At 56.6% G+C, this 19,563-nt stretch overlaps 1 protein-coding gene across 10 annotated transcripts in view; it reads right to left on the bottom strand.

The window, feature by feature from the left end:
* The window catches only part of MYT1L (myelin transcription factor 1 like), a 345,839-nt gene that overhangs the window by 24,703 nt on the left and 301,573 nt on the right, over nt 1-19,563 (bottom strand). For all 10 annotated transcript variants that reach the window (XM_040241473.1, XM_040241513.1, XM_040241496.1 and 7 more), the window contains 3 exons: nt 9,975-10,037; nt 3,897-3,980; nt 2,395-2,616 (listed from right to left, as the gene is read on the bottom strand). In XM_040241473.1, the coding sequence (XP_040097407.1) occupies nt 2,395-2,616; nt 3,897-3,980; nt 9,975-10,037 (369 nt within the window). The remainder of the gene's footprint in view (nt 1-2,394; nt 2,617-3,896; nt 3,981-9,974; nt 10,038-19,563) is intronic.

Raw genomic sequence — 19,563 nt, 5'->3', positions numbered from 1 at the left:
GCCCCGCCCACCACAATCAGGGCCCCGCCCGCCGCGGAGGGGCCTCTGATACTGAGGCTCCGCCCCTGAGGCCCCGCCCACCACAATCAGGGCCCCGCCCGCCGTGGAGGGGCCTCTGATACTGAGGCTCCTCTGATACTGAGGCTCCGCCCCCTGATGCCCCGCTCACCACAAGCAGGGCCCCTCCCACCGTGGAGCAGCCTCCGAACTGAGGCTCTGCCCACACAGGCTCCGCCCACAGTGGCTCCGCCTCCCGGCTCAGTCTTACTGTGGAGCCGCCGGGACCACAGCTCTGCCCCCTGTGCTAGATGGGGTGAGCTGATGGTTCCTGCCCTGGACTCAGGGTCTCCTCCTGGCACCCCCTCGGCACCCTGGGTGAGCTGTCTGCAGACCCGAGGGTGCATCACGGGGATTCTGGATGGAGAGATTCTGCGGAAGCACAGTCACGGGTCTGTCTTCACTAGACCTGCCCCAAGGTTCCCTCCCGCTCCAAGACAGGGGTGCCTTTGAATCAAAGCCCCCTCCTGGGCAGAAACCGTGCGGAGGAGTGTCGGTTAGGGGAAAAGAGACGGGGAAGGCTAGAGACCAGGAAAGCCTGGGCGTCTTTATGCGATTGCTGGGTCCGGGCCACCTGAGTGTCAAGCCGGAGGGTAAGCAGGTGTCGGGGGTGCACGGAGGGGCCCAGGGTCCCGCCTGGTGGGAGCGCCTGAGTCTGGGGCCCGGGTCCGCCCCACAGGCCCCAAGGGGGCACTCAGTGACCAGCCTGTGGGGGGTGCACGCTGCTGGCTGGCTCCCCATGAAAGTCACTCTTCCGATTCTCGGGCAACAGTCCAGTCAGCGGCTTGGAAACGGCACGAGGAGCAGTTACATTCATGTCTGTCCTCTGGTGGTGTTTCTGGTACTCGAGAGTGTGTGCGTCAGTTAAGTCGCTCAGTCGTGTCCAACTCTTCGCCACCCCACGGACTATAGCCCGCCAGGCTCCTCTGTCCATGGGATCCTCCAGGCAGGAACACTGAAGTGGGTTGCCATGCCCTTCTCCAGGTACCCCAGTGCTTATGTCATCAGAGAAGTGGAGCTTGCTCTCATCTGTGTCTGATTATGGCCTATCTGTGACCCTTATCCACAGATCAGGTAGGCAGGATTAAAAAACATTTTTTTTTATGTTTTTGATTGCCAGATACTGAAGGAAGCAGGCACTTTTTGGGGACATTCTGGCACTTTTGGGGGGCATTTTGGCACTTTTTGGAGGGCATTCTGGCACTTCCTGTCAACATGTGAAAACTAGCATTTCTGCCCCTGGAACTGTGTCCTGAAGACGCCCTGGCACAAGGATGCACAGATGTCAGCAGAGGCAGTTCTCTCGAGTAACACCCCGTCTACAGTGGAGTTTGGGGGTGCAGGCCAAGCCCTCCTGCTGGGAAGAGGGGGTGGCTCTGAGCAGAGTGAGACGTTTGGCCCGGGTGTCCGGGTGCCGCGCTGGCCCCACCCCATGCACACAGCCATGGAGCACTGTGGTCTGTTTCTACCCAAAGGAGGAAGCCGGTGTGTGCTGTGGGCTGGGGGCCTCTGCGTCTTTGGATGCAAGCCTCTCTGGTCACGGGCGCTTTCTGAAGGGAGATGTGGGGACCCCCCACCCCGCCCTGGGGAGGGTCAGGGAAAGACACTTATCTGTCTCTTTTAGGCCCTGAGTTTCTACCTGAGCAGGAACTTCTTGACAATAAAAACCAAACTTCCTAAAGAACGTTAAGGCTCATTGCCATATGTCTTTCCTTTTGGCTTATTCTGTGTTTGATGTGGTTTTGCAGGTGGAGGCGAGGTGCCGGGGTTTGAGGTTAGAGGGCTCATGAGGCCCCGTGGGTTTATGTCATGCGTGAGGTGCTGTGTCTCCCGCGTGGCTCCCAGAAAGCTGGGGGTGGCTGAGATGTGTCTGCACCAGTCATTCTTCCTGATGCCCATGGGGGCCACTTGCCTCTTCTTCTGAGTCGGTGTAATTGTATATACAGATATTTTAAAATTAAGCAAATAATAATCAGTGGGGGGGGTGATTGGTTTTTTTGGAGGTTTTCTGATGTATCTGATGAGGCTCCTGTAACCACGTGCCACCTTGTCCTTGAGTGAGACCTGTTTGCCATATTCAGCCAAAACGAATAATTAAACCCACAGATACTCTCGTGAGTGTGTGTGCGTGTTTAAAATGACAGCCTGTTTCTGTGGATCCCAATCAAAGGCATTGGGAAGCCTCTCCGTATACCCTGATGTGGGTGGTGAGTGTGTGCTCTGCAAAACGCGTCTAAGGTTGCTGCTTCCTCCCCGCGCCTCGGCTCGCTGTGAGCTGGTGTGGGTTCTCAGTCCTCTCTCCCCCAGGCTGGCACGCAGGGGGGCAGGCGCACTCACCTGCGGTGGGTGAGGAAGCTGCCGCTGACGTGCCCCGAGCCGTCGCAGCCGGGCGTGGGGCAGGACATGCCCTCCGTCTTGGCCGCCTTCCAGGAGAACTGGGAGCCGTTGAGGTAGCCGTCCTTCTGCCTCTTGGCCGCCAGCGGACACCCGGACGCGCTGCGGTGCGAGGCGTACTTGCCGGTGATGTGGCCCTGGCCATCGCACCCGGGCACCGGGCACCTGGGGGCAGAGGGGGCACGTGACTGTCTCGCCCCCGGGTGCCCGGTGGCCCCGCAGCCAAGTCAAAGTAAACTGACACGAAGGAAAACCCAGCATCTTCTCCGGTTCCAGTGGGATTAAAACAAAGCAAGACCACTCAAAGGCACCACCTAGTGGAGCCGTGAGGTGGTTCACGCTCCGGGAAACTGACCCAGGGAAGGCGCAAGAAGCTTCCCTGGAGCAGAGCGTCCCGGCTTGGGGAGGGATGCCCACACCGCGCGAGGAAAAGAACTCGTTTGTTGGAGCAGCTGGGGTGCGGGTGTCTGTCTGAGGGGCACCGCTTTGAGACAGGGTCTCAGCCTCCAGCAGGAGATGTGCAACAATGGGAAACTGACTTTGGGATTATTTTTTAAAGATTATATTATAAACCCGTGTTCTTCTCAGAAGCGGGAGAACACCTATTGGCCGTGTTTTCTAGACCACAGGATTCCCTTCCAGCCAGACAGGGGTGTGAGGAGCAGAGGTGGTTTAGTTACAAGGTACTCCAGGGGCACTTATTTATTTTTGTAATAAATGGGAAGCTCACCAACAGGAGCTAAAGTTCAGCAACAGGCTAATCAAGCAGTGCTTCTGAAACCTCTCTGTCACAGGTTATGGCAAAGCGCCGAGGACTTACAGCCAAACCACAGGCACGTGCTTATTTTAATTTTTTTGTTTTCATCAAAACTTTTCTCCAAAGACATTGAATGAGATTAAAATTTCAGGAAAGCGGCATTGGATTTGTGTCACAGGTTTTTGAGGCTCACTGGGAAGAGGTTCAGGGCCATAGCCTGCAGGGAGAGGGTGGGGGGCTGGCCTTCTACCCACGATGGTCTCCCTCCTCCTTAGCAAGAAGTAGAGGACCGGCAGCGGAATGACTTGCACCAGCGGGAGACTCAGCCGTATGCTGGGTGTTGTGGTTAATAACTTCATAGGCTCTCATGAATCTGACAGGGTATGTAAATACGCTCGGTATGTATGCAAATACGCCCAGGAAATTAACTCTCTCTCCCAGCGAGGGTAGAGGGACGTTCCTTGTAACTGGTTGTTACACCCCAGATGGATGGACATTCGGCTGTCACCTCGACTGTCACTCGGAGGGTGCTTCTGGCCGAGTGCGGGTCTGCGTGGTTCTGCTCTCAAGCTGCGACCTCGCCCTAGTCCAGCGCGCCGAGCCTGACCTGCCCCCGCCCCGCCCCCTCCCCGCCCCCTGCCCCCGCCCCACCCCGCCCCCGCCCCGCCCAGCCCCCCGGCTCGCGCACCTGATGGGCTCCTGGTCCTCCTTGTCCTCTTTGCTCTGTGCTATCCTGATGCCGCTCTTCTTGGCTCTCGGGCAACCTGAAAGGCTAAGGAGACAGGTGACTTCAGAAGCTGTCCTGCACCTTTACCCTCGAGCTCCTTTCACCGTTGATGGTGCTTTGACCCAATTTCCTGCAGAAACTGGTGCTTCTTGGCATGAAGACAAAGTCCTGGGGGAGGGCCCATTCGGGCGCAGGAGCCCCTTGGGGCCTTCAGACACTGCAGGTCCCCCAGAAGGGCACCCAGAGCCTGGTGGGGGGAGCTGGCCCCTGTGCTGTCCGGAGTCCCAGGAGAGGCGGGACTGGCTTGCGGTGGCGGGGTGTTCTCGGCACAGAGGTGCTACAGTGCGGAGACACACAGGCCCCTCTTCCTTCCTGCAGCCGTGCCTGCAGACGCATCACAGAGCCCCCCAACCTGGGAGGGGTGTGCGCCTGCCTTCCGGCCCCGTTTACCTGACGTACAACTTCCCTTGGCACCTTCGGAAGACGCAGTGCAATCTGACCAAGTTGATTTTATTTAATTTTGCAATTTGGAGAACTAACAGCTCCAATTATCTAAAGGAAATTTTCCAGCTGGAATGTCTGTATGATTTTCTTTCCTGTTCAGCGGTAGCGAATACCAGGATATTCGGTGTGAAATTATATAGGATGACAGGGAATCTTTGTAAGGAACCAGAGAACCGGGCCCTGGGCGGTCTCTGGAGCCGCCCAGGGGGCCAGCGGCGGGGCCCGGCGGGGTCTGGGCGGGTGTGCCGCTCTGACCCTCTTCCTGACTTTGTTGGGGCTGCTTCCCCAGAGCACGCTGGTCCTCAGCCCCTCGCCCCATCACTTCCGTCTCTCTAGTGGTGTCCCACACTTGTGCAGCTGCCTGGCTCCTCTCTGGGAAGCCGCGCCTCCCAGCAGAGGTCGGTCTGGAGCCCAGACCTGTGCCCTGCGGCTGACCGGTGTTGGCCGTCCTGCCTGCCTCCCTCTTGTTCCTGCCTTCCCTCCTCCACCCTGAACTTCAGGGGGAGGTGTGGCTCTGGGCCCCCACCCACCGAGACGGGGCTGGGAGTGAAGAGAAATTGGAACAGAGCCAAAGGAGAGCAAGTGGTGCCTCAGGGAGCTCAGTCTGGACCTGACTCCGACTCCGAGGAAAACTTGGCTCTGACGCAGGGTCTGGTCTGGAATCTTGGCATCGTGTCCAGGGCGGGAGAGTCCACAGCCAGCTCTCCCAGGCTCTCCCAGGCTTGGCAAGTTTCTCCCAGGCTCTGCCAGGCTCAGCGAGGCCAGCCTCTGGGTAGGAAGGGGTGCTGCTGTGTCCGAGTGATGGTCCCGCATGCCGGCCCTTGCCCTTGAGAAGCTGTGCCTGTGGCCGCCTGCGTGTAGAGCTTTGTGGCCCGTTGAGAGCCTCTGGATGGGGCCAGTGCCCCCCCAGAAGGCTGCCGGTCCTCATCTGTGCTGGTACTGGGGAGCCTGGAAGGGGGCTCTCCTCCCTGCTGGCGTCTGCGCTTCCTCAGGCTGGTCCCCTGGCCTCCCCGGGACAGGGGGACACGTCCACCTCGGGGCAGGGAGGACGTGGGGCTCTAGCTTGGTCTCCCCGAGCTCAGGGGACCAAGTGGCGCATCTCGGCCCTGTGCTGCCCCAGTCCCCAGGGAGGGCAGGTCGTATCCTTATTGTGAAAGAGCGGAGCGCAGGTGCCTGGGAACCAGGACCAGACCTCGCGGGGTGCGGCGCCCCTGTGCCCTGTGTTCACGCCCCGAGGGTCAGAGCAGCCCTGCAGGAGGGTGCAGCGGTTCACGGAAGTGCTCTCGGCACAGACGGGAGGGTCCCGGGACGGGTTCCTGTGGCGTCGTCCTGGTGGAGAGCCTGGAGCCCGCGGGGGTGCCGCTGCCCAGGTGGGAGGGTCTCGGGGACTCAGGACCTCCCGCTGCGCATGCTCCGGGCCACAGGACTGCCGTCCTGGGTGGGGGGGGGGTGGCGTCGGGGAGGCCTGGGGAGCCCGCCGGGGAGGACCTCCCAGAGACGTTGCTGTGCCGGCGTGTCTGGAGACGGCCGAAAGGAGCCAGCCTGGAGCAGGGTCCGGGAAAGAAGGCGGTGACTGGAAACAGCGCGTTTGCGGGAGAGCTGAAGAAAGGGCTGTCATGGCTGTGGTTTGGAGACCAGACGCTTGGGACACGGCCTAAGCGCCTCCGTCCGCGGAGCGAGGTCTCTCCGCCGATGTCAGAGGGGACAGAGCTTCTGACTCTGGGCTGTGTTTTCTTGATAGGACATCAGAGATGGTCGGAGAAGGCGATGGCAGCCCACTCCAGTGCTCTTGCCTGGAAAATCCCATGGACGCAGGAGCCTGGTGGGCTGCAGCCCATGGGGTTGTGAAGAGTCAGACACGACTGAGCGACTTCACCTTCACTTTTCACTTTCATGCATTGGAGAAGGAAATGGCAACCCACTCCAGTGTTCTTGCCTGGAGAATCCCAGGGACGGGGGAGCCTGGTGGGCTGCCGTCTAGGGGGTCACACAGAGTCGGACACGACCGAAGTGACTTAGCAGCAGCAGCAGCAGCAGAGATGGTCAATACTATTGATTACAGTGAGCTTAAGGACGCTTCAGAAGTGCAGGAGAGACAGCAAACCCCACCACCATCCCAACCGCAGCAAGAGCGCAGGCAAGTCACAGCCTGTGTTCGGCGGGAGGGCGGGCCTGCCTTTCCCCGAGGGAGCGTCTCGGGCCATCCCGGGGCAGTCTGTCCACGACCAGCCGGGACATTGGTGGTGGCCTCTCGGCCAAGTCCTGCTTCTGACAGCTAAGTACTCAGAGCCTGTTTCCTTCAGCAGAGACAGAAACGAACCTCCCGCTGCTCAGGGTGCTCTGAGGATGGCGGCGGGGCACGTTTCCTGGTTCCTGGGGCAGCGTCCAGGACACAGCCCCGGGGAGAGGTGATGTCCGAAAGCAGATGGCCCTGCCTCTGGTGGGGGCGCTGGGGGGCCCGAGGGCCAGTCCTCCCCTCCCTGGAGCCCAGGGAGGGGCACACACCCCTCTTTGCGGAGTGCTCTGCGGACCTTGTGTGTTTCACAGTTTGAAGGCTGCAGTCACTCTTTTGCCAACAGCACCTCTCACTCCACGCCTCTGTGTCGTACTTAAAAAGTCTTGCAATATTGTTACATCTGTTGTGCTGACCTGTGACCTCTGATATTGCGATTACGAGATAACTGCAGCTCGCTGAAGGCTCAGATGATGGTTAGTGTGTTTACAGCGTTCGAGTCCGTGGCCCGGATCCACCGACTCCACCCTATCTCTGAGGTGCCTGTGACGGGCTGGAATCTTGGCAGGATTCAGAATAAGGCTGAGTGAGGGTCTGCTCCCTGGGAGGAACTTCCCTGAGGTTTGCAAGTAGGGAACACCACCTCACGTGCCCGGGACAGGACAGTCGCTCGGGTGTGTCCGACTCTGCGACCCCATGGACTATACAGCCCGTGGAATTCTCCAGGCCAGAATACTGGAGCACGTAGCCTTTCCCTTCTCCGGGGGATCTTCCCAACCCAGGGATTGAACCCAGGTCTCCCGCATTGCAGGCAGATTCTTACCAGCTGAGCCCCCAGGGACGCCCCGAAAGGCGTGTTTCTACGTGTACTTGTGACCTTCAAGGGTCGCTGGGCCTCTTTTCCTCTCTGGCGCCCAGTGTGCACAGGACGTGTCGTGCAGGCCCCTCCTCAGCCAGCGGCTTGAGCCCACGCTGACTTGCACGCACGGAGCGTATTTCTCAGATGAACAATGCTGTGGAACATGCCACCCCGCAGGGCTGTGTCTAGCTCGAAAGCCCGCTGAAAACCAAGTCAAGTTTACTTCTCAGCTCTGTGGACTAATCCTGGTACTGTTAACTCCAGCCCTAGAGAAGGGCTTCAAGTCAAGCTTTAATTACATTTTACTCACAAGTTTACACTATACTCACATACACCCTGTTCTAAAATGTAAGTGAGTGCATACACATTTAAAATTAAATTGAATAAATTTACGTCATGCCAAACCAAAAAGAAAGAAAGTAGGAAAACAGACAGGTGGACGTGAAATGGCCAGGAGACGTTTGCTTCCGGTTTGCAGGCGTTGCTCGGCACTGGGAGCTGCGGCCGTGTGAGGACTGAGATATATCTGACACGAAACCAAGAGCAGCACAGGATGCGCTCGGCTTAGACTCGTAACCTGAGCTTGAGCTTGATCTCGTTTAATTTCCGTTTCCCTAAAGCAGTGATGCTACTGCAGGGAGCCCTTCTGGAGGTATTCACTCTGCTCTGCATTCACGATACAGCAGCTGGCTCTGGGTGGCCTGGTAAAACTGGCAAGATGACCTGGCGAGACTCCTCTGGACCCCGAGGTGCGTGGCAGTGGCCCCGGGAACATCAGGTGTGTTTGGAGACGCCCGGTTGTCAGGAATGGGGAGGGGGTGCCACGGCAACGAACGGGTGGGCTGGCGCTGCCCCCCAACAGCTGACAATGTATGGGGCAGTCCCGGGGCAAAGGAGGGTCAGCCCGCAGACGGCCACAGTGCCAGGCGGGCGGCCCCAGACAGAGGCTCAGGTGTTTCCGTCGAGCGAGTGTGAAGAGTCCGGCCACCATCTGGTTCTCTTAGTGGGGCTTGCTAACCCCTGCGTCCCCAGACCCGTGCTGTTTAAAGGATGCTCCCGAACGGATGGGAAGTGGACACAGAGGCGTGCAACTTGCAGCAGGACCTTAACGAGGAGAGAGCCTCCCTGTCGAGCTGTGTCCTGAGCCAAGCCCAGCCAGCCAGCGGGGGGCGGCCCTGACCGGAGCCCCGGGACCACACGGCATGGCCCCAGCCCGCCCCCCACGGCCCACTCTGCTGGTTGGCGGCCGACGGGCCCCGGGGTGACCCCCAGCTCTCCTGACTCCTCCCTCCCTGTCTCTCCTTTGTCCTTTCCCTTCAGTGTTTTGTCGGGGAAACTGAAGGGCTCATCTGCTGCCCAGTCTATGATCTGACCTTAGAGAAAGGCAGGCTGACAGCTGTCGTTACCTGTTTGTCTGTTAGAGGCAGCTCTGCACCCTTTGTGGGAGACTCTGTGTTACAAGGGTCTCCGTTCACACCGGCTCTTGTCCTGCCCTGGCTTGCTGATCCTGACTGCACTTGACGAGGCATTCTTGCTCTGGGCCTCAGGGTCTACACCTTCTTTGCACAGACCTTGTAGCGAAAGGCTCCGTCCCTGCGCTCCTGACCTCCTAACGCAGGGCCTGCTGTAGAACTGCTGCGGTCATGGTTTAGCTGCCAGGTCATATCTGACTCTTTGGGACCCCACGAACTGCAGCCCTCCAGGCTCCTCCGTCCATGGGATTCTCCAGGCAAGAATACTGCAGTGGGTGGCCATTTCCTTCTGCAGAGGATCTTCCTGACCCAGGGATCAAACCTGTGTCTCTTGCATTGCAGGCAGACTCTTTACCCGGCCACCTGGGAGGCTCCTGGTGTGGAACGGAGGTTCATAAACTGTTTAGTGGGTGCGAGCCGGCCTGGAGCCCTCCTCGTTTTGGACGAAGGAATCGCCATGCTGCCCTTAGAAGTCCCTGCCCTCGGGGACCGGCGGGCCCGGATTTGTGAGGTCAAGCATTTCTGTGTGCTCAGCTCTGCTGATCCCTGCTTATAATAACCAAACAGCTTTGTGGCTCTAATCTCAATATTTAGGAGATCAGCTCTCAGTGGGATTAGCAAGCTTGCCTCTCAGTGGCTGTTCTCAGGGAGCTTATAATATCCTGGCTCTCCTTCTCATCCTTTGTCAATTTAGAAGGGCGTGCTCCTGCATGACTTGAGAAAGGATTCCTGCAGATGGAGCTGGTGGCACCATTGCAGGGGGGGGCTGGGGGCGGGGGCATCGAGGGGCCTGTGGGCCCGAGAGCTGGTGTTCTGAGTGAGGGCGCCTTGGCTGGGGTCAGCCTGCTTTGTGGTCAAGGGTCTCTAGACCCTCAGTTCCCCGGTGGAGCCACCTGAACACGTGTGAAGCCTGAGTTGAGAGGGCTTGGGGGAGGGGCATGGGGGGAAGGTCTCGAGCCCGAGGCACATACCTTCGATGGGAAGCGTAGTTGCCGGTGATGTGCCCGGAGCCGTCGCAGCCAGGCGTGGGGCACCTGCAATCACAGACACACACGGGGGTTCACTGGAAAGGCATCAATCTCCTGAACAAGTAGCTTCCTTATTCATCTAGTTTCCAAGGCTTTTGGATGCTGAGCCTCCCTCGGTGAAGGAGGCGGGGCAGAGCTGGAGGGCCCCCCGGGCGCATGGAGCAGCCCCATGCCCGTCTCCTCCGGGCTTGGCCGGACCCCTCCCCCCCGCGCATGGCGGCGCCCCCGGGGCTGGGGGTCTCGGGGCAGCACTTGGTCCCCAGATATTCAGCCTGCAGTTTTCCTTGCTCCACACACCCCACGTGCCCGCCCCGTCTCTTGTTCAAGCTCAGGGGGCCGGGCACAGCTGGTGAGTTGCCAGACCTTGCACGCACGATGTGAGAATTTTTACATGAACAGGCACTCACGCTGGCCCGGGACTGGTCTGTGTCTAAACTCAGAACACGTTACAGGGCCCGGCCACGCCGACCCTCCCAGCCCTGCCCCCGATCCACTGCAGAGCCTGGTGCAGGCACCCCTGTGCCAGGCCAGGGAGTAGGCCAGGGGTCTCTCAGACCCTCTGTGGGCACTCAGGGAGCTCTGCTTTGACACCGAGGTCTCTTGGTCCGCAGGTCAAGTCAACTGAGATGATGAGAGGGGTCCGGACGCTTAGGGGGCCCGTGTTTAAACCTTCCCGGGAGCTCCCTGCAGTCTCTGTGCCACATCAGAGCTGCGCTCGTGGCAGACGCTGTGTGTGAAGAGAGTTTCCTGAGTCCTGCCTCTGTGGACTGCCTTGAGTCCACCATCACGGGAACCAGCGGTCCTGCAAAGACGCTTGCCCCAGCAACTTCAGCTGCGCTTGCGCCCGCCAGGAGGGCGAGAAGGAAGGACAAAAGAGGAAAACACGTCTTTTCTTTTATGAAATGTCAGCTCTCAAGAAGCAAGGGTGAAATGAGAACAGTGTTACTGCCCAGGAGGGGCTCTTGGAGGGGGGCCTGTGCCAACATCCATACTCAGTGAGCCTCTGAATTCCTGGCAGGGACACAGATCACAAATATAAAACAGTCAATAAGTGTAAATGCTTTCTAGGTGATTTCAGCTTGCTCTCCACTCTGAAAGCCACCTGGGTATTGGCTGTTGGGCCAAGGCCAGCAAATTACTTGCTCACAGACAGACTTTCTCAAGGTCGGTGAGCCTGTCAGGGTGTGTGTGATGGGCCCACACAGACCTGGGCTGAGTCCAGGGGTGCGAATGTCATATCTGGACACTTAGACGTCCAGTCTGTTGTTGATGTTAGGAACTGCCTAATTCTCATCTAGTCCTGAGGAAAGGACCACGGTCACCAACCTCAAGCATAGGGCTGGTGTGTCCTCTGAAGGACGAAAGTTTAATTTACCGCCTGCACTGTAGGGGAAGGCAAACACTGAGGACAAGTCGTCGACGTGTGTAAGCAGAGTCAGGGTGTAAAAACTGGAGTCGGAGGCCGAAGGATGCTGTCCTTTCATCAGAAAAAAACACCCGGATCAGACTGTAGACCTGACTGTCGCCAAAGTAACAGCTGTTCATGAACTTCAAGTCTGATCACAAGACTATTCGGTCAATAACATGAGTGACTGAATTTAACTAGCTGATCTCCCAAATGGCACCTCATGTGGAGAGACCCCCCCTCAACCCCAGAGGGAGGAAATTTTGAAGCAATAAAAATCATTCTAAGAAAAGCAACTCTCCAGGCACGTCTGTGTTTTGAAAATGTATCAAGAAACAGAAACGTTTCCCACCAGCCAGTCATGCACTCGTGGCCTTGCTTTGTGGGCAAAGAAACCCTTCAACTCTTCCTAATTTCAGCTCCCAGTGCAAATTTATTTAAAATATATTCAGTTAAACACGAGTAGAAATTTTTAATGACTTTTTTTGGTAGAGGTAAGAGGAGGTTGACACACGCTGTTCTGGTTTAATTGAGGCGTCACGACCAAGACTGTGCAAATGAAAGCAAGATCTTTACTAATTATAAAAAAGACAAGAGGATTTGGGAGTAGTTTTTGTGCGTTTAAACCATTTATGAAAGTGTCATTTGAAGAAAAAGACGTGTTCAAAACACCCTTTGTCACCATGAAAACAAAGAAAATGTTGCCTTGGTCGTTTCAGAGCTTTCACAGTGGCAAGAAAGAAAAAAACATTTCCAGAAAGCGGCCTGGCTTTCTGGAAAGGTTTGTTGTTTTATTTTCAGGGTTTCAAGTTAGGTAGATGAGATCCAGTACCTGGCCTGCTGCTTGTTGGCTGCGCGAGTGTGGAGAAGCTAAGCCCTCCGCAGTCACACCCTCACCTGGGGGAAGAAGACGGGCGGTGGGGGCTGGGAATTCACACTCATGGTCATCCATCCCAGAAGGAGCCCGCCCTTTATGCTCTTCTTGTTTTATTTTGTATTGGAAAAGAAACAACACAATTTTATTATCTTAACCATCTTTTTGCCCGGGTTCTCTGCAGGGCGGTGGTTTGGCGTTTTCTTCTTTAGGGAGTGCTTCTGAACCGCAGGAGACAGTCCAGGATGGGGACTCATGATTCTTTAACAGCGCTGTGGAGCTCATTTTCGTGTTACTGCTCAAGACTTTAAGGCTTTTACAAACTCTGAGATTTGCATACAGATTTCCTCGCTTTAATATGCCCCAGTGTTTAAAAATACACTGTTTTCTGAAGTTGGTGAATGAGGAAGCGGCCATTCGTATAACAAAAGGGGTCTCTGCTTCTCAGTGGATCAGCTCCGGCAGCAGCTCAGGCTGCTGCACAATCAACGCACAGAAGCTCGATGGGCTTCTGGGGAGGGGCGCGTCTCCTCCGTGAAGGGAGGCCGTGTGGGACCACCCACATCCCTGAGGATGGAGTCAGCTTTGGAAACGGCAGCAGAGCATGGCTGGGTTTCCATGGAAACTCCCCAGAGGCTGGTGCTCCGGCACCTGGGTGAGGCCACCCCAGCCAGCGGTCTTCCCTGCGTCCGGCCAGTTGTCACTGACACTCCCCCAGGTCTGTTTTACAGGCCCATGGTTGGAGCTGTAACTTTCTGATAAATAAAATACTAGCTTCTTCATTTTTTTCTCTCCAGTCCAAAGGTACCATGGGTAAAAACACTCTGAGACAGGAAATAGTGAACCCGTAATCTTAGAATCTCTGTCTATTCCCAACGAAAATATTCATGATCCTTTGCCTTATCTGTGATCTTGAATTGCCTTGGGATTTAATCCATATCAAGAGAAAGTAATTCGGGGTAGTTCATGTTATTATCTGGCTGAATAAATTGGTCCTGTGTAGACATTTAAGAAGGTAGATGGAAAAATCATAATAAAATCTTTAAACCACGTTTATGTTTTGCAAAATTCAGGCAAGTCTAAAAAAAAAATTCAGGACCACTCACAAACTCCTGGATTTCCTAGAACCAGCCTCTCTCAGCTGGGACAGAAAAGGTTTCTGTGGCTTTTGTGAGTCTAAGGCGTAAGGCCCAAGTGCTCTGACTTCCTCTCAACCATCTGCCCCCAGAGGGGCCACTGCAGCTCACACTTCCCCGGGTCGGGAGCCCCACCAGCGCAGGAGAGGTCCTCTCCACGCATCACGGCCTGTATCAGGAGAAGCCTCTGATCTGGGCATCACAAACGGGGCAGAGGCCACCTCCTCACCTTGCCTCTGACTCATCCTCTGCAGGACATGTCACCCCTTGCTGTCATTTTCCTCCTGTTTACAAAACCGGGACCCTGACGCAGGGTGTAGCGGGAATAGGAGTGGTTTAATCTGTTGACCGAAGCTGTGCTATGTCACCTAATCATCCCGATGGACATCTTTAAAGCGTCTCCTCTGTGTCCCGTCACCCTCTTTCTTTTGTATTTGTTGTGCATCCTCTCTCTCTTTTGTAAAGAAATTCGAGGGCTTGATAAGTAGTTCTGTTGAGTGAGACATTGAAAGTAGGGCATCATCTTCGCGACAGGAGGGCCCCGTTGGTGACAGGCCCTGAGTCTGTGCAGCCACCCATCCTGGGCTCAGGAAGGGAGCTGTCTCATCGGCCCCTTGACGGGGGCAGTGGATGGCCAGGCAGGTGTCCAGCGCAGCCTCAGATGCTTGTTCTCAGGGATCAAGGCCACCGGACGTGACGTGGGTGAGGACCCAGAGCCGGTTAGTCTCTCTGCAGCCCCTGGCCAGGGAAGTGCCCTCACTGGTGGGTGGCAGGAGCCACACGAGGCCGTGCGGCCAGCCTGCCCAGTGTCTGCTGTCCTGCCTCCCCAGGGCCGGTCCGTGTGGCCAGCCTCCTCAGGGCCGGTCCGCGTGGCCAGCCTCCCCAGGGCCAGTCCGTGTGGCCAGCCTGCCCAGGGCCGGTCCATGTGGCCAGCCTGCCCAGCGTCTGCTGTCCTGCCTCCTCAGGGCTGGTCCGCAGGGACAGCGTTCTCAGCATACTCAGGTCTCTCATCTTGATAAAACCGGTTACTTATTTTTAAAAATCTTATAAGTAAAGGCTAAAGCCCTGCCTGCAGGTCTGACCTGTCCTTGGGCCTCACCTTGCCAGTGAGCCACCCTGTGAGGTCAAACTGCAGACAGGCCTTGGCCCCGCCGGCAGCAGCAAAGCCAGCAGAGAAACGCTCACTGGACCCATGACAGGGCCAAAGGTCAGACTCAGGTTCCGGGAGACTTTGGAAGAATTTCGTGGCATGCTTCTGTGACAGCCCTTTTCATTAAAAAAAAAAAAAAAAAAAATCTATTTATTTTAATTGGAGGCTAATTACTTTACAACATCGTGTGGTTTTTGCCATTCATCGACATGAATCAGCCATGGGTGCACATGTGTCCCTCATTGTGAAAGCCTGTTTTTGTCCCTTTCTTTCATACTCATCCTACCAGGGGCATTTGTTAAGTAAAACACAAAATACTCTCAATTTAAATACTCTCAATTTTAAATGAAATCAGGAAAATGCAAAATTAGGCCTCATCTATAATAGTAAACTGTAATTGGAATGATTGACGTCAACTCTGTAAAAGACCTGTCCCATTTATATGAAAAGTTCAACTCAAAAACATTTATGTGAAAACTCAAAAACATCTTTTTTTGACTTAAAGAGATATGGTTCTCAAAATGTATCTCTTAATTTTGAATTTCTGGCATATAAATGGGAAACAATAAAGAAGTGCAGAGGAGTACAAAATAAAGGTGCTTCAAAACAGAAAGCTGACGCAGACTGACTTTGAAATCTTCTCCCCAAACAGAAAGAAACCAGGTTACTTAGACGCAACAGGCATCTCTTCCATCCAGTTTCCTGGGCTTATTTCCTGAAACTGGAGGAAAGCAAGGGTCTTATGAATCAATGTTTAGTTTGCATGACAGCCAGTCATTTTCTCTTTTTTTGAATTTGGTATGGAGGAGACAAGTTTCGACCTTTCTCCGCCCAGGCCCCACCTAGCCCCCTGCCTAGGTTCTCACTGGGAACCTTCCCATCCTCCCACCCGACCTGGCCCCGCCTCGAGGCCCCTGTCTCACCTCGTCCTTTTTCTTGCCTCCTGTTAAAAGACACAGGACAACTGCAGACACACACCGTGGGCGTGGGTATAAAGCCCGGATGCCAAGGCTACTTCCTTGGCGGGGGGGCTCGGCGAGGTCGGGGGTCCCAGCCCCTGTAATGCCACCTGCACGGCCCCTGCTGGCCTGCAGAGGGGGCAGGTGGGCACCCTTCCCTCCCAGGCCTGGGGGAGGCGTTTGTAGACTGGGCTTCCAGCTGCGCCTGTCCACAGGACGCACCCCAACTTTCCCCATCCCCGGTTCTCCACCCTTCCCGAGTCACGTGAGGACCTTTATCCTGCACACTTGGCCTTCCAACATCCTGAATGTCTACACATTTTGAGCCCTGATATTAGCAGACTTGGGGAGAAAGCCTGGCTTTCATACATGACTTGTGAACCAAAATCACCTTTTTCTTTTGCTTCCAAGCACTTTTCTTTTTAGAATACACTCAGACACAAACAAATCAATGAAAAAGAATCATAAAATGTAGTACCCTTCACACAATTTTTCAAAAACATTCATTTTGATGATTCAGATAGCGTTTTGGAATGGGTTAGACCTCAGGTTACTAAGAGCAAAGTGTGGTCTTGCAGATCAAATTTAAAGCTGCGGCTACAGGGGCCCCCAGGCTGCTGACTGCCCACAGCCCAGTGTGGTCGGGGGGCAGTGGGTGGGTGTGGGTGGCGGCCTGTGGGGCGGGTTTCACCAGAGCCGTGATGCCCGGTGACTCACTGACCACAGCAGAGCTGCAGTCTGCAAAGCCCAGCTGGGTGGCACACGTACCCTGCCACCCGCTGGTAAATGGCATGTCCTCATGGGTTTAAATTCTGACTCAGAGGCCCACACAACTGCATCAGCCTGGGGTCACCTTTAACGAGTGTTGTGAGACCCGCCTGCTGCTCATCCCCCGACTCAGGCCCCTGGATGTCCTTGGAGGGAGGGCGCTGCCCAGGTCCTGGCTGTCAACACTGGGCATAAGGGCTCTGGGGCTCTGGCCACGGATGGAGCTGGGCTGGGCCTGGCCCTCTCCTCGGCCCATCTCTGGGGGACACTCGGGGTGCACTCTGGTGGTTTGGGGAGCGTGGGGGTGGGCAGGGCCGGCAACGGCAGTCCCACAGTTCATGCTGCATGCTCTCCGGCATCCTCCAATCATGCATCTCTGCTCTCAGGCCTCCCCGTCGGGCCGGGTGCTGGCTCGGACCCCAGGCGCCACTCTGAGCCACTGCCCGCTGCCCGGCGCCCCAGGTCATCAGGGACAGGCTCCTGTCCAGGGCGGCCGACCTACCTAGCAGTGCTGGCGTCCCTCTCAATAACGGGGCGTGTCCTTGGGGCACTGCTGCGGGAGCACATGCACGTCCAGCAGCAGGGGAGCGGCTAGGCCGGAGCTGCGGCGGCCGCGGTCAGAATTGGAATTGGAGGCGGAGGACCCATGCAAAAAAGAACATACAGAAAGGTGACTGTTGGAGAAACCGCCGCTGACCCCAGCCAGCCGTCCCTGTGTCCTGGGGCTGCCACGCTCGCTGTGCCTGTGGCGGGCATGCTGGGCCTGGGGGCTGGACGCGGGCAGGGCCGCCCGGGGGTACTCACCTTCCGAGGTTGCACGGAGCAGTAGGGCGGCCACGCCACTCACACGGGGTGGAAGACGGGCATTAGGGACTCTAGGGGACCCCCTCTGGCCACGGAGCAGGAGGGGGATGGAGGGGAGTGCCCTTTCCTGCCCTCATAGCGCCCCACCCACATCCCTGCCTCTCAGGTGAGGCAGCATTTGGTGGCACCTCTCAGGTGACCACATCCAGCTGGCCTTTAGCGGTAAGAAGTGGACCCTGGGGAATGACGGTGGGCAAAGGTCCTTGACTAGGAGGGGGCAGGGAGGGGGCTGCAGCTCGTCCAGGCCCATCTTCTCAACGCCAAGAGTCAGTGGGGTTGCACTCAGGGAGGAGGCTGAGGGTCACCATGCCAGGGACACTCCAGGCAGGCATGCACGGGCCACGCCCACCCCCCAAGCCCACGGGCACCTGAGACGCAGTGCCGCCTGCTGGGTGGACACAGGCTTTGGTGCGGACATGCCGTGGGGCAGCTGGCTGTGACTGCTATGGGAGCACAGGCACGTCCAGCAGCAGGGGAGTGGCCAGGCTCCCTGCAAGGATGGTGGGGACTGGCAGGGCCGGTTTCATTGCTCTGTCCATGGGCGGCACAGAGCCCCTCTTGAGGGAGCAAAGACAGAGGCTACATAATTAAAAGCAAGTCCACTTCCCAAACTGCTGACCACAGCGAGCCTTTGGGAGGAGGTTTGTCTAGGGCAGAGGAAAGGACAGTCTAGGACCAGGAGCAGGGGTACTGGGACCAGTCACACCGTCCCTTTCAGCTGGAATCTTGTGCCTACTTTTTACGTTCTCGGCACTGCCGTCTCTCTTGTTTTTTTATACTTGTCATGCTTGCGGATCTTTCATTTTTTGAAGCCCCCATCTTTTTTCAGAGACAGTGTCTTTTATTCTAAACAGGAGAAAATTAAAAAGATTTCTTGGTCCATCTTCTACCTGAGTGATCCTGGGGTTTTCTGCAAACTCTCATGTTGCATGCCTTCTCTCTTCCTGTCCACCCCACCCCCCGGCCTGCGTCCAGCCTCCGGCCCGAGCCTCTTGCTCACAACTGTCTGGGTAGTTTCTCGTCTTAGTCTCTGGTGTGCCCTCCCTTCCTCTATGGAATCTGCCTTTTCCGTCTCACATCTTTTTTTGTCAAGTTTTAAATGGTTTCATAGATGCTGAGTTTCGCAGAAGTTTTTAGAAACAGATTCATCAGATACCCTTATCTAAAGCCAAGAAGGTGAATCCGAACACGTGAGCTACATGCTTAGGGTCACACAGGAGGCACACCGCAGAGAGCAGAGCAGAAACCTCTCCTCCTCTGGTGCTTTTCTCACTCCACTAGACTCTTTGTAAATGTCCTCTTCTTGCGAACAGTTCCCAGCCTACAACCCTATTGTGTGGTCTAGCCCTCATCTGGGGGAAGTTCAAAGACACAGAAGGTTGTTTGCTCCTCTATCTGCAATTTACTGATCCCTGTGGCCCTCTGGGTGTCTCACAAGTGGGAGAGAATAGAAACCCATTCCTGTGATTCCTGCATGGAGGGCATGGCCCCGAGAAGGGTCCAAAAGTCACGGATGGTCCTGATTTCCCTCCAATTTTGGGAGGGGCGAGGGCACAGAGGGGTGTCAGATCGTGAACCACCTGCGTGGTCCAGACGTGGTGACCTAGAGAGCAGGTCTGGACTCGGGAAGGTTCCTTCCACTGAGGAAAAGCCCGGAATCACCAGAAGGTGCCCAGGAAGGTCAAGGAGAGGCCTGACCCAGTGGGGATGACAGGCAGGGAAGAGGCAGGGAGAGGGTAGAGAAGGGAGGAGACACGAGAGCAGGTGCCAAGGACCTGGCTCCTGGACATGCCTGCATCAGCCTGGGGCCAGTGCATGGGGCCGGGTTGGGGGCGCTGGGCACAGGGTGGACCTGGTCCCCTTTGCGACTGTGGCAGGTCTCCAGGTGTGCCGAAGTGGAGACTGCCTGCCGTCGGCCCCCTTGGAGCCTCAGCTGGAGGTCACTGGCCCTGGGGTGGTGAGCCTGGGGCGCACTGTTTGCAGGGAAGGCACAAGGGCACCCTTCACCTCTCCAGGGCCACGGAGCCCAGGAGCAGGCGTCCTCGCTGGGAACCTTGCAGAGAAGCAAGGCCTCCCCCAGGGGGACATGTCTGAAGGGCAAATTCGGAGAAGCACTCGGAGTGAAGCAAGAGAGAGGGGCTGAGGAAGAAAGAGAAGTGGAATGAGATGAGCCGACGGGTGAGGAGGCCAGGAGTGAATGGTCACCATGAGGAGTGACACCCCACAGCCACCCCCGAGATCTGACACCCCACAGTCACCCCCGAGACCTGATACCCCCACAGTCACCCCCGAGACCTATGCCCTCACAGTCACCCCCGAGACCCGAAGCCCCCACAGTCACCCCCAAGACCCGACACCCCACAGTCACCCCCAAGA

Source organism: Oryx dammah, unplaced genomic scaffold (assembly GCF_014754425.2).
Source record: "Oryx dammah isolate SB20612 unplaced genomic scaffold, SCBI_Odam_1.1 HiC_scaffold_1, whole genome shotgun sequence".
NCBI classification, from domain to species: Eukaryota; Metazoa; Chordata; class Mammalia; order Artiodactyla; family Bovidae; genus Oryx; species Oryx dammah.
This window is presented reverse-complemented; position numbering and strand designations above follow the sequence as displayed.